The sequence below is a fragment of the Numida meleagris genome, chromosome 6 (genome assembly GCF_002078875.1).
Source record: "Numida meleagris isolate 19003 breed g44 Domestic line chromosome 6, NumMel1.0, whole genome shotgun sequence".
NCBI lineage: Eukaryota > Metazoa > Chordata > Aves > Galliformes > Numididae > Numida > Numida meleagris.
The window spans coordinates 5761143-5775093 of NC_034414.1; the positions used below are offsets into that span (position 1 = coordinate 5761143).

General features: G+C 35.5%; 1 protein-coding gene across 2 annotated transcripts in view; it reads left to right on the forward strand.

Annotated features, from left to right (window-relative positions):
- The window catches only part of ELP4 (elongator acetyltransferase complex subunit 4), a 130450-nt gene that overhangs the window by 12662 nt on the left and 103837 nt on the right, over positions 1–13951 (forward strand). For both annotated transcript variants that reach the window (XR_002440504.1, XM_021402963.1), the window contains exons 3-4: positions 986–1107; positions 13046–13174. Coding sequence is in view for 1 of the 2 variants with exons in the window: in XM_021402963.1 (XP_021258638.1) it covers positions 986–1107; positions 13046–13174 (251 nt within the window). In the remaining variant the exon portion in view is untranslated. The remainder of the gene's footprint in view (positions 1–985; positions 1108–13045; positions 13175–13951) is intronic.

The window sequence follows — 13951 nt, forward strand, 5'->3', positions numbered from 1 at the left end:
ACTGTTGGTTCCACATAAAGAAAATCTTTCTAATTGGCATGATCTACAGTTTTACTAGGCAATTTATCAGGTTATTGTACAGTCAGGAATATTTTGTGCTAGCTGTTAATATTACCATTGTTTATATTACCCAAGAAAACAGAAAATTAAGGGACAGTTTGGATTTCAGAAGTTGTTTACTCGTTCACTTCTCCCACATTTTTATGATAAAATTTTCATTGTAGGCAGCTCAAAGACTTCCTAATACTGATAATTTCTGATAGTTAACTTGCAGCAAAGAAGCACTGAAAGAAATGTTTGCCTTCCTGAAGTCAGTGGGATTTCGCATGTTGATTTCATTAGGGTAGTATTCACAACGTGTTAACTGTTATTGTCTCACCTCTTTAACAATAAGCTTCTATTTTTTTTTCAATGTGTTCATGTTTCTGCTCTGGATACCTTTTCAAAAATGACACTGACTGTGAATAGTTGAAAATTTTGTTTTGAAGACTTGAATTACACAGATTTGTTGGATATTTTTTATTTTTTTAATATTTCATTTGGTGAACTAAGTAGTAAGCTTTACAAGCCTAATAATAAATTTATATTCTAAGTAAGTTTATTAACACTTTAAGCATTAAGAATGTAAGTACTACCACATTTTTACAAATGAACAAAAGCCCTTGCAACTGAACCATGATTTCAGAAAGATTGGTTGAGACAGTGGGAGAGCTTATTATGAAAATAGCACTATTGCTATATGTCACCCATTTCACAGAATCAGCCAGGTGATTAAGAATTACTTCTCTTGAAATATTACAAATACAGTATTATCAAGTGCTACTTTTTAAACTTTCTATTCACATTGTACTTACTGTCTCAAATCTACATTACATAGGCTTTTTATAACGTCCTAACAATACAGCTGGGTGTCTTCGTTCTGCTGTTTGTGTGTTCTGGTTATTTGGTTGGAATTTCTTGTTTACAAACATTCTTTTTTCCACAGAGGAAGATAAATACAGTGTTTACTCCAACCTGTTGCTCAAATATTTTCTCGCTGAGGGAGTTGTCTGTGGACATGACTTGTTTGTTGCTTCTGCTCAGGACCCTCCTGCCAACATCTTAAAGGTGAAGACTTTTAGCTTTTAACTAGTCAAGTTCTTATCTCTTAATAATTTATTTAAATTCATCAAGTTTATGTAGTAACAGCATACAATTTGCACAGAGATTTTTTGCAGTCTCCTATAGAAAGGAAAAATAGCATTTAACATCTTGAAGTACAACCTCCTTAATTCATACTTGGCATTCTGACTGGCTTTTTTACACTGGGCAATGTGGTTGTCTTTGAATCGGGTTGTATAGAGACGTTCCTTACAGAATTCAGTGAGCTCCTAATCAAACACTGATACTTTCCATTATAAGGGAAACAGTCCTCACCGACACTAGAAAAAATACTCAAGTATGGGGGTAATATTAGAAAATTTCATTAAATATTTTCTATCTTTCTAATGCTTCTTTTCGATACCAAAGGTAATATGTAATTTGCTGATTACTTCTGCATCAAGTGTAGTCGGGCTTTTTTTTTTTTTAAAGATTATTCAGAGACTATTTCTGGTCAAAATGGTTACTTCTCATTTTCACTGCCTGGTGATCATAGATTCTGTGCCTCATCTGTTCAATATTATCTTCAGTATTCATGTAAACATATATTCCTAATGAAATTATATGCTCGTGGTTAGAATAATCTTCCCTTTTTTCCAACCATCTTCAGCCTAAATAAATCATTTAGGGATTCAATTTTTATCATGTATTATTTTATAGTATAATCTAAACAAATGTTAAAATTTTATTGTGAATTATGAATTGCATAATAAATATCATATTTTTTTATAATGTTTGTGCTTAAAGAAGTGTTAATCACATCATTGACTGACTGGCCATACAGTGGTCATTGCGTGTTTTTTCCCATTAAAATAAAATCAAATTTAATATTTTTACTGTAGTATATTAAAATGTCTTAAAATAAACCACCTAATGTAGATTTCATTCTTCACTATTCACTTTTGAGCAAGTTCTTCATAGATTTTCATAATTTTAATAATTCCTGTTCATTCTGCTGTTGCTTGCCAGCAGACACGGTTATATACTTTAATCTTTGTACCAGTTAGAGATTTCGGTCAATCAGTCTGATGTTGTTTGTTGAGCTCTGTTGTCTTATTTTGGAATGCTCTCCTTCTTATTTTTAAGTGTTGTCATTAGGTATTGATAACTACATTCCTCTGTTATAATTCCATAGTCATTCGTGTTACTGTAAATAATTCTGAAAGGGTAGACAATGTTACAGCACAAAAGTTGAAGAAAACAATTTGGTCTTGTTTTCTTCCTCCATTTGTGTTTTCACATATACAGCAGTATTCTGCTCAACACTTCGTTTACTTAATAGACAACATGCAGTAGAGTTCATTTCTTTGAGTTGCTGTCTTGAAATTGTTTCAGTGAAGTAATCCTGTAATATGCTAGGTATCAAACTAGAAAACTGTGTGCTTACACAGTTGACAAGCTTAAGCACTTCTTGAAAAGTGAGTGTGTATTGCCTCAAAAGACATCACCTGGCAAAGTTGGTCTAAGACTGGCACTGGCCATAGTTAGGTGTCCAAATCATAGAAGCAGAGTTCTCCCTGAGATTGCTTTACTTGACCTTTAAAAGAGAGGACCTTCACGTGCTTCAAGTCCTCTCCTGTCTGAAAAATGAAATCGGGCTCTTAAAACAATGTATCTGACTGTTGAGAATAAGATTGCATTTTTCTTTAATTGAGATTAGTAATTAATTTGTTTTCAATGAATGGACTACATGCTGGAAAGGCAACACAGATTTCAACATACATCAATCTATTTGTGCTTGTTTTTTATTTTATAAAATTGAAGTATGGATTCAGTGTATTCTATTTTATTCTAGCTGTTTTACATAAAGACAACTCTTTATCTGCCTTATGTCTTTATTGTGTGGTCACTGTATTTATAGTTCTCTGCTGAGATGCCATAATTGCCCTATTCTAATTTTATGATGTGATTGGAAGTTTCTTGAACCTATAACCAAGACAAATATTGCTGGTAGTAGGAAGGGGAAAAGACATTCTTACAGACCATAATTATCTTGAAATTGTGTATAAGTAAAAGACAAGCAGAGGATAAAAAGCCCTGATCAGCTGCCTAAGATATATTATATTACCACCCACCAATTTATCCATCATCCTTTGAAAACATATTCATGCCTTTTGTAGTCAAAGCTCCTTCAGGAAATTGGCATTAAGACATAATGCTGAAAAATTATACACCTCTGGTAAAACCTACAGAACTATATACATGCTGTTTTTAGAAAGTATTTTAAACATCTAAGAGCATTTTTGTTCAATTTATACTCTTCAACAAAGGATAACTTTTTACTATAAGAGCTTAAGTAGCAGGAATCAAATAGACTATAATATAAGAAATAGTGCAGTATACTTCTGTGATCGATCATAAAATGAAACTGATTGCATCGGTAAATGCGCAGTTAATTCAATAATTATGTTTCATACTGTAGCGATCAGAAAGACCAACACAATGAAAAAGGTGTTACGAAGAGATGGAAGAATGGACATAATAGCAAGGTGCTATAAGGGAAGGAAAGTAGATCACTCACCCGTATCAGAAAATTCGAGGTTTGTAGGGAAAAGCTTCCACCTAGGAAGGATCTCCAGAAAGAGAACCTTCCTAAGGGGCAGTCAGCCCTTATATGAGGCCTAAGGGGGGTGGAGCCAGGTTCCAGCCCTTCTGATCACACAGGGGAATTGCCTTCACCTGTGCTCCCAGAGCTGACTGGGTCTTTCCTCCAGGTGCTCAATCAGTGGTTCAGGCCGTGACTCAGCAGTTCCCATACACATTCAGCCATCTTATATCTTAGTGTTCCATTTTCAGTACCAGATCTTATTAAGTTTAGACAGCAAATTATGAAAAACAATTATGTACTCAAGCTGAAAAACAAATAAACTAATAAAAAAGATGTTTTTTTCTTGTATGTTTCCTTAGTTTCACTGTGGTTAGTGGTTGTATTGTTATCGTTTCAATTCAGCACTTTAAAATACCAACTATTTTAAAGTTCTATATAGTGTATGTGTTTGACAATGCAACGCAAAATTTAATATATGGTTATGTTTATTACGCAGGAAATCTTACATTAAGCAGTTACGTTTTTGAAAGAAAAAGCAAACAAGAGGATTGCATATTCTTTTGAACATCACCGTTGAGAAAATTAGAGCAGGCTTGCATCCACTCTCAGTTAGACAGAGTACCAAACTGACTTCTGGAAGTTATAAAAATATGACAGCTTAGTTCTTCGTGCCCTTTCTCTGTGGTAGTGCCAAGGTATGATGGTCCCAGGCAGCTTTGAGAAAGACCAAAAAAAAAATGTGTCGTATGCAGTGGCTGCTTTTGTACTTTTCTCACTTTTCCTATTTCAGATTTGACACTAAAATTGTACAATTGCTTGAACTGCCTTTATGAGGACGTCTTTGCCATTTTTCCTGAATAATTACATTGTCTAGGCCTTGGACATGACACAGAGTACCTCAGATTTTCATGAGGAAAAATCATATTTCCTAGTTACTGACTCATATTGATAATGAGCTGTGCTGTTTGTTAAGTTGCTGTTACCTTGAAACCTCTGCAAAGTTTGTCTTGAGAAGAAGTCTTGCTGGTCATTATATGTGCTGGGAAACAGAAATGAGCACACCATGAAATCAGTTGTTTTTCCTATAGGACCCTGGCCAGTGCTATATCTATGACCATTCCAGTGGGAACCTAGAAGTCTGAGATCCAGAGCTGCTTTAGAGCTGTGTTTGTCCTGTGGAAAATTTGAAAAACACTCTGTACACTAATTGAGTTTCTACGGTATCAGCAGTAAATTCTTTACGAGCATGAATTTCTGTTCTCAGGATGGAATTTTATTACACAGTACTTCTATACTCTCGAGATTGTCTTTTTGGAGGCTCACATACGATAACAGAGGCTAAAGAACACTTCCCTCCAGACTAATAGTCCAAAAAATCTTACTTTGGAATAGCCCAGGAGCCTACTACTTATAAAGAGGATGCTTTTCCTACCTCTGCAAGGCAGGATAGCCTTCTTAAAATGAAATGCATTCCCCAGAATTCGACTTCCAGTCAAGTACTGCATCTCCCCTTGAAGTTTATCACCAACTCAATCTTTACCTTATATGTCTGGTGTCATTGTACTTCTAAATTTGTCTAATGGTTTACTAAAAAAAAACAGAGAGAGAAAGAATGAAAGGGCAAACGACTTCGCAGAAAGGTTTACTTAAAAAAAAAAAAAAACCCTCCCAAACTGAAACGTTTTCTAAAACAAGAAAAGTGAAAGTGTACTTCAAATACAACAGTTTGCTTATGCGTGCTTTTTGTAAAAGCCCAAAAAAATTCAGTCTCCAACAACCTGGTTAAACTGACTTGATCTGAAGAACAGAAAATGCACGCTTATTCTTTTCCCACTGAAAAGATGAGTGCAGGAAGAACTTAGCAAAATATATTCTTGTTATTTCCAGGTTTATTTAGAAAAACAAGGAAGTATGCAAAAAAAAATGCTTAAACGCAAATATTTTAATTATATTAGTTGTACTCCAATTTTCAGTGTTACAAAACTACTAGGAACTTGACACAAGTTATATGGATGTGAAAGGGTATGCTGGAAAATAAATCACTTCCATTTGAAAAGAATGAGATCCCGTTAAGGAGTACCCACTCTGAGAACTCTCAGAAGTGTAAAGCTTTGTCTTTGTCAAACATTTGGACCGATCTAATAAAAAGGTTTTTCCAGAACCAGGCTTACATTTCAGGTTTCCTGTCTGCCGATCTTTGGCTCTTAGATATTTTCTTTCACGATCTTACTACTGAAATGATAAGCTTATTTTTAAACAGAGATCTTTCTTTGCCTATTAAATGTATCATAAGGGCAAACACAGTAGTTTCAAAATAAGCAAATGTTCAGGTTTGAGTGTTGTGAAATAACTATTCTACAAATCTGTTTGGTAAATCTGTAGAATCGATATGCTCCATTGAGCACCGTAAGCAATAGTTCACTCTCTCTAAAGTAGTTTATGAATAATGTTTGTCATTTGGTATGAAATCTTTGCAGGCCAGGGCGTTATACAATGCAGTAGAGTTTGCTGAATTTTGGATGAGGGCACTTTCATTTTATTTCGTGCCTTTACATTAGTTTTCTCAGTCTGCCATTCCCCTTTTTGTTGCATTTATATTTTACATAAGCAGTCATGAACTGCTTCAGAAAACGATGAGGTAAGAAAACATTATCTAATATTCTGATGCATTCCTGGTTTTCAGTGTTGTGAAATGAAGCCGTAGTGGGAGGAAATAATAGCAAAGAGTAGTATGGCATGGCTATAGGGTTAACTTCTGTGTATGTGAAGCAGAGAATATATTCGCTCCGTTTAAAACAAAACAAACCTTTCAGAGTACTTTCAGTTAACCGGTTTTTTTATTCCATAAAACAGTGGAATTCTACCTCCCTTTTCCTCTTCACGCAATTCTCATTTTTTCCGGCTGGTACTTTCGAATGTCAAAGTGAAATTTCTGCGGAACTAACGACCTTACCTGGAGATGGAAATAAATTGTGGTACAAGGGCCTCTGAAAGAAAAAAAAAAGTCTGTATCCAGTCATTTGTGTTCTTTAACAATAGACCTTGTCTTCACAAGTGTTTACAATCAAAATAGAATCCTCCTCCCTTTTGGGAGTAGGGCCCTTTAAACTGACATTTATATAATACCTTATTGAAAGAAAATATTTACCCTTCCTAACTTACCATCTGGTGTCCTTTAAATACTGGAAATTAACATAATGAAAAAGCCTCAAATTCATGGGAGTTTAAACTATTTCAATATCATTGCAATTAGAGATCAACAGTGAATCGCAGCTTATTTCCCATGTTTCTTTAGCCAAACATATGACAACGTTACATTGCAAGATAGCTGCATAAAACCATGTGAACAACATATTTATTGCTGCATAAATAGATAATGTTTAAAATTCTTAAGTACTATTAATTATACAGTTATCAAAACCCATAAGGATCAAAGGATTTTATATAAGAGGGATTTCACATACAGCTTGGATTATGTTGCTAAATAATAGCACAGTAGTACTTCTTTAGCAATGTAAAATAGCTTAGAGAGGAGTATGATGCCTATAGTTGGTGTAATGCATTGGTAATTAAGAGGGTGTGAGGTTAAGCTTCATTAACTGCTGTGGGATTGTATCTTGGATTTTATTATCCCCTAGAGAACATAAGAAGTGAGAGAGGTCAAACTGTTAGAATCTGATTTTTCTTAGTGCATCTGCCAACACAAGGCTAGCAAAGTAATGTGGCAGTGAACACAGAAGGACCTGGATTGCTAGCAGATGCAGGTTGTACATCACTTCATTACGCAGATAAAAGATTTATTAACAAAATAAATTACTTCATGTTTGCAATAAAGCCGTCATCATCTTGCTTTGTGGGGAAAAATATTGTAGTTGCGTCGTCATTTTGTATGAGCACTTTAGATAAACAGTTTGTTGCCTTGTCTTAAAAGGAAGGAATTAATTTGGGAATAAAACTTCCTTCTCTCTCTCTTTTTTTTTCTTTTCTGTTCTAGACACAGCTGGATGCCCCAACCGCGCTGCACTTAATAACTTTAGCACTTGTCTCCCTTCTGTCTCTTCATGCTGCATAGCAAATGTATTTTATTTGACCCCAAGAAATGTTGTATATATTTTTTTAATATATTTTAACTAATGCACTGCTACATGCTTTGTTTTTTTGTTTTTATGTATACCTTACGAAAGACTTGTCTTCTTTAGCCTGGGAGAATGTAACAGTTCTCAGGAGTTGACACACTGATGCCACAAAATTGTCAGTCCCAAAGCTTTTCAAAGCTATATGATGCGGGAGCTGAGATATTTTTAAGCAGAAATAGGTTCTACAGAGATAGTACAGGCTGACGAATTAACTCTCGTTTTGTCTTTTTTTTTTTTTTTATAATGAGCACTTCTAGTTCCAGATTTTAGAAGTAACTTTTAAGTGTTTTAATCTTTTATTCCAAAATTCTGATTTTCATTTTTTAGGATATGGATTGATTTAATCCGAAATAGGGACACCATTCTGAATTGTTTTTGTATTCAGAAATTATCAAAATGGAGTCATCCCTCTGACAACCTCAGCAGAATTTTAAGTGCTTTTTATATACGATAGAGAAGTCTAGTTCTCAAACAAATGATGATTTAATAAGACTGCTGGAAACTCACGTTTGTGTTTGTAATTTGTGATTGATCCAGAGAGACGTGCTAAAGCCCTGCTTTACAGTCTTCCATACCCAGATATTATGGGGAAAAGCCCAGGCTCAGTCATCTTCAAATGTCACTCGTTGAAACCATGTTCTTCACTGCTCTCCATGCATGTCCAGCTGTGCTGCCTTCCATTCTATTTCTCTACAACTGAGACAAATGACCCCTGACTTTGGGGGCTGGTTTGGCTGCTGGTCTGCTCCACCCTTTCCATAACTCTTTTTATTTTTCCTTTCCTAATAACAATGAGAAATAATGAATGCTTTGTGATTCTGGGACCATAAGGAAACCTTTCATAGCATGCAAGAGTTGAGCGGTATGTGGCCAGCCACCCAGCCTTTATCTTTAAGAACATACCTGTGTTTCTCTTGCTTACATACGCTGTCGCTTATACGTGGTCAGTTTTGCAAAGAGCTATTTCCTTGAAACAAAGAGTAGCATTTAATTTGAATGGAGGCCTTTAATTCCATTTCTAGTTATAATAATGATGAGAAGAGGAAGAAGTGTTTGGATCATTTCAGTGTCAGTTTTTTCAATATTGTCCATAGAGTAGGTTTATTTAAGCATGTTCTTTGCTAACTCTCCTCAGTCCCGAGCCTACTAACTGATTTTAAGCTCTCTTCCTCTCCAAACATGGCTCTACAAGGATCTACTTGAAATAATTTTTTTTTTATTTATGTACTGGGAAACATGAATCCATACATCCCAAGGAAAAACTACATTAGCAGTCACTTATGTATTCCATTTAGTCTTCTACGAGGCTAATGAATGCATGCATGTTGGCTTCTCATCAGCATAGATGTACATTCAAACAGTATTATGCCTCTCTCTCATACAGCTTAGTGTAAATAGTGGAAAAAAGGTTAAATAGAAGCTGGGGTAATAGTGATGAAATTACAGTGCAAATCTGGAGGGAAACAATTTTTACTAGTTCTGCTTGTGGATCTTTATCAGAAACAAGTTCGCATTACAGATATACTTAGATAATCAAGAGGATTAAAATATATTTCCTGTTCATTTACACTTAAGTAAAATATCTCAGAAAGCATTTAACCAAGTTAATGCACGCAGCAGAGCCCAAGCGATTGGTCTTCAAAATACCAAAGGCAGACTGCCTTTTCCAGGCTGCAGCTGGAATATTTAAGAAGCTTACTGAGAGACAATAAAGTTCATAACCACCTCATGCAAGAATGATTCAGGATATTATTCTTTAGAGTAAAGTCTTGGGATAAAAAATGATATGGCCATGAAACCAAGTAACCCTGGTGATGCTTTAAGTCTCAGTGTAATGCACGAACGTGTTTCTTGCGCCAAAAAAAAAAAAAGCATAGTGGTCAGAGCATGGTACATCCAGGAGACATTGTTCAACAAGGCATAGTAGTTCTTAGGTAAAAGCATTTTGGAAAAGCCACTGGGGAAATAAGCGTTCCTTTGGTGTGAGAGAGTTCTTCACGTGCTCTGGGTCCCTTCTGTATGGTGGCGAGGGAGAAGACGGCACCAGATGGAGCTGAGCTGGCCCGTGTGCTAACTGCCTTTGTGCTGAGTCCAGGGTTTCCCTAGGTTGTGTTGTTGAGCTTGGTCATTTCTAAGCAATCATTTTTAGATGTTAGAAGTCCTTTTTTTTTTTTTTTTTTTTTTTTAATGTCAAAATCTCTTTAATATGTCACGTGTTGAAAGTAAATTACTCTGGCAAAATAAATAAATCAATAAATAAAGGCTATTAAAAATGGTTGGACACCTAGATAAATTTTCATTTGTGGCGTCCAAAATATTTACCAGCTTCAGGCAAATGTCTCCTAATCTGCTGTACGCTTAGCACAGTTGAGGTGAACCAGAGTGACTAATTGCATGGCACTGGTGGTGTGTGGGGATGTGACTGCTTTGAGATGAGCTGCTCAGGTGTCAACAGTTGCAATGTGTGCCATCTCCCATTCAGCACGTGCAAGAAGGGATTGCTCTGTGTTTGAGTGCAAGGCGGGAACTTTTTTTGGCGTTACGTGAGGGTATTGAAGGAGCTTGCACATTCCCATTAATGCTTCGGGAAACTTATCTCTTATTCTCTCAACCTCTGTTTTGTTCTAGCGTAAAATACTCAGTGTGAAACCTACAAAATCACTGTGGCGATAAAAGAGCAAATGCATATAGCTGAGTGTCCCTGTCTCAAACTTTTCTTTGCCAACTATTATGTAAGAGCAATGCATCTGATTGATATTTGCCATGATTCTAGAGGAGGAAATTATTCAATACCCATAAGAAAAGATTGGGAATGTTTTCCTATTTAAGTTGCAGTAAGGTGAATGGTAAAACATGCTATTTCCTGGCTTTCAACTTTGCACATAACACACTAGCTGCCCAGTCATAGTACAGCAGGGTGAGGTGGTGACTGATTGCATCAGCAGTGGGAGCTGAAACAATGGGAAGTTCACGGAGTGGGATGAAATGCTTAGACAGGTTTTGATGATAGCTTCCAAAATGTGTCTGACATTCTTTACAGAGAAACAGAGGTTATCCATTGCTATAGAAAGTAGCAGAGAGTGTTGGGAGACAGCTGATGTTGGTGAATGGAAGGAAAATATAACTGCAAGTTTTGCTTAGGGCTTTGGAGAACTCATGTTTAAAATAAAGATGTTTAAATTAGCTAGCATATTAGTAGGGAGGCCTGAATTATAGAATTAGCAATTCAAAATATCATCTTTCTAATTCTTTAGAACACATTGCAGATACCATATTGCATATGAGTTTGCAGAAAATACACATGTATATATACATATTTTACATGTATGTATATATATATATATGCCATATAAAGTAACACAAAACTGTCCAAATAAAAGATAACGCGAGCATATGGTTCAGGGAATAGATTGAATTAATCCTGAATTTTGCACTTCACTTTCAGTTGGACATTTAACATTTTACACTGGTACTTATTTTAACATTTAGTTTGTTTAGTTCTTTCATAAACACAATTCTGCTGATAGCAAGAGTTAAACAACATCCTTGGAAATACAGGCTAGTTAATCAACAAGTTGTTTTTTGTTTTGTTTTTTAACATATGGTTACGATTCATTCTTTCTTCAGAAAGAAATTCTTTCAGTTGAGAAGGCAGATAATTTAAATTATTACATTCTTTGTTTCCTTAATTAAAAATAAGGAAATTTACTTTTGAACAGGGAAATTTGAGCCTCCCCAAAGCTTTTGCAATTCATTTGCTAAAGCAAAGTAAATAAATGAAAATTATTCACTGCTGAAATATGTAGATGCAGTTCTTTCCTATAACTTTACTGAAGCAATTACATAGAAGTTTTCTTAGTTTTCATTACCTTTAATCTCAGAGGGTGTACTGGCCAACCACTGAGAGAGAGAGGGAAACAACTGTTCCAAAATTAGAAGCTTTTGTTCTCATTTTTGTCACTAATTGTAGGTATTATGATAATTTACATTGAAGAAACAAAATAAAGCATGTTGTTTGTAAGATTACTTATTGGACTACGTCTCACCTGTGTTATTTAATTCTGAATTAGCATAATGCAAAACCTGAAATGGATTCAGTTAATCTTTCTTATTTAATCTGTCTTATTTCTCTGTGTTGGTACCATGTCTGCCCATACAAAGCTCTGAAAGTTGTTGAGATTTTTATGGTCAGTATCAACTCTGCCTATGTTCTGTGTTTCGCGTATAACCCATATTCCAATCAAGAGTCTTCTTCTAACAATTTTCAAATGTGTTTCTTTTATGTCCACATCTCTGTGCTCTCTCTCAAGACCTTACTTAAGCAAAACTAAGATTAAGCACAGTTTTGATCTGTTCAAAGCAGATAAAAAGTTCCTTCGCCCTCTATCTTACACAGATGAGTGATAAAGATGGGTCGGAAAATTGCTGTATTTCATGCATCTCATAGTGTAGAAGCACACTGCATAAATGCTATGCTTGTCATCCAACCGCTTTTTCAGCAGTACAAAACAGTTTGCACTATCAGAAAGTTTGTAGTAAATTCTAATCCAGGTCTACGTCCACCTCTGTGCAGTGCATGCTGTTTTTACAAGCTTTGTATTTGAAACTCAAGGATTAAATATCTGTTCCTTCCTTTTGCTCCTTTGTTTGTGTTCATAAGGTATTTGTCATTAGTAGGTACGTGTGATGAATAGCAGAAGAGAGGATTCAAACCATTCTATTACAGTCATCTTCAGCCTGTGTCTATAGGCTGTTGCGATCTGTTGAATGCTTTTAAACAATACAGAAAAGCTGGCAAGGAGATGTGAACTTATTATCAAATAGGCTTACATTCAAGTTCACTATACAAGGAACTTACCTATTCTCCAAAACAGTTTAGAACATCAGCTTTTAAAGAAAAATGGGCAAAGAGGGATTATAGATGCTGCTCAAGATGTTTTGTTTGTGTACAGCAGCATATACAATGTTATATTCCCATTCTGCATTCTCTTATATTTATACAATCTTTTTTTGTGTGTGTGCAATAACTTTGTGGACTATTCACGTGGAGTATGAGCTGGTCTTTCAGAACAGTTATTTTAAACAATTTTTATTATGGACTTTGGAACTGCCCACTGCACGATGAGAACCACATTATGGATAACATACACTCTTCGGATAAAAATCTGAACTGCCGTGTTTAGTGGCAGGTAGCTGACATTCTTTCATTTTCCACCTGTAGGAACTTCCAGCCCCTTTGCTTGATGATAACTTCAAAACTGAACGGGTAGAAGCGACAGCTTCTGAGTCTGAAGATTGCCAGGATTCTATGCAAATAGCCTGGCGCTACCAAAATGTACCAAAAGTGGAGGTAAGTCTTTGGTATTTCATAACTGTTCCTCTTCCAGCACAGGGCAGTGCCACAGGATTACCTCCTGAAGGTAAATCGTCGTGCAACAATATATATCTTGATTACTAGAGATATAGAGAGGAAAGGAATTTGAGAGTTTGCAGGAGATGTAAAATTTAATACAGACAGTAAAAATGTAAAAGACAATGAAACGCTATGGGATTTTTCAACGAGTATTGTTCAAAAAGTTGGAATAATTACATCCCCTACAAAGTTCTCCCAGATGTAGCAGTACACAAATGACTGATGAAGGTTTGATCGACAGTGCTTACTAGATCTCTTTAATGAAAGTATTGTGTTGAAGCAAGCTGTTGACTTGCTTAGCCACGTGCATAACTACTAAAGTAAGCACTTGCAATTATATCAACTTCACTGTCACTGGAAACTAATCGCTGTGCGGGGAGAATACAAGAAACAAGCCCAGTGGTCAGTCATTCAGAGTTTACAGCTGGTAGTGTTTTGTGAATAATGTATTTCCTGTGGCCGGTGACTTTTTTATTTAATGGCACAATCAACCTTTGATAAAATTACAGCGTTTTTGGCTATCCAGAACAGAAAACTTGTTTGCCTATATGTATTAGCCTACATGTTTTATAAGTTCTAGTTTAGTTTTAGTCATAACTGCCTAGTAAGTTCAGTCATATTCTTAAAAAACATAATTGGAATGTGACAAAATGATCTTATAAGGCTTGGCATGTTTGGTTTTCTGTGAAATTGCACAGACATGGCTATATAGTT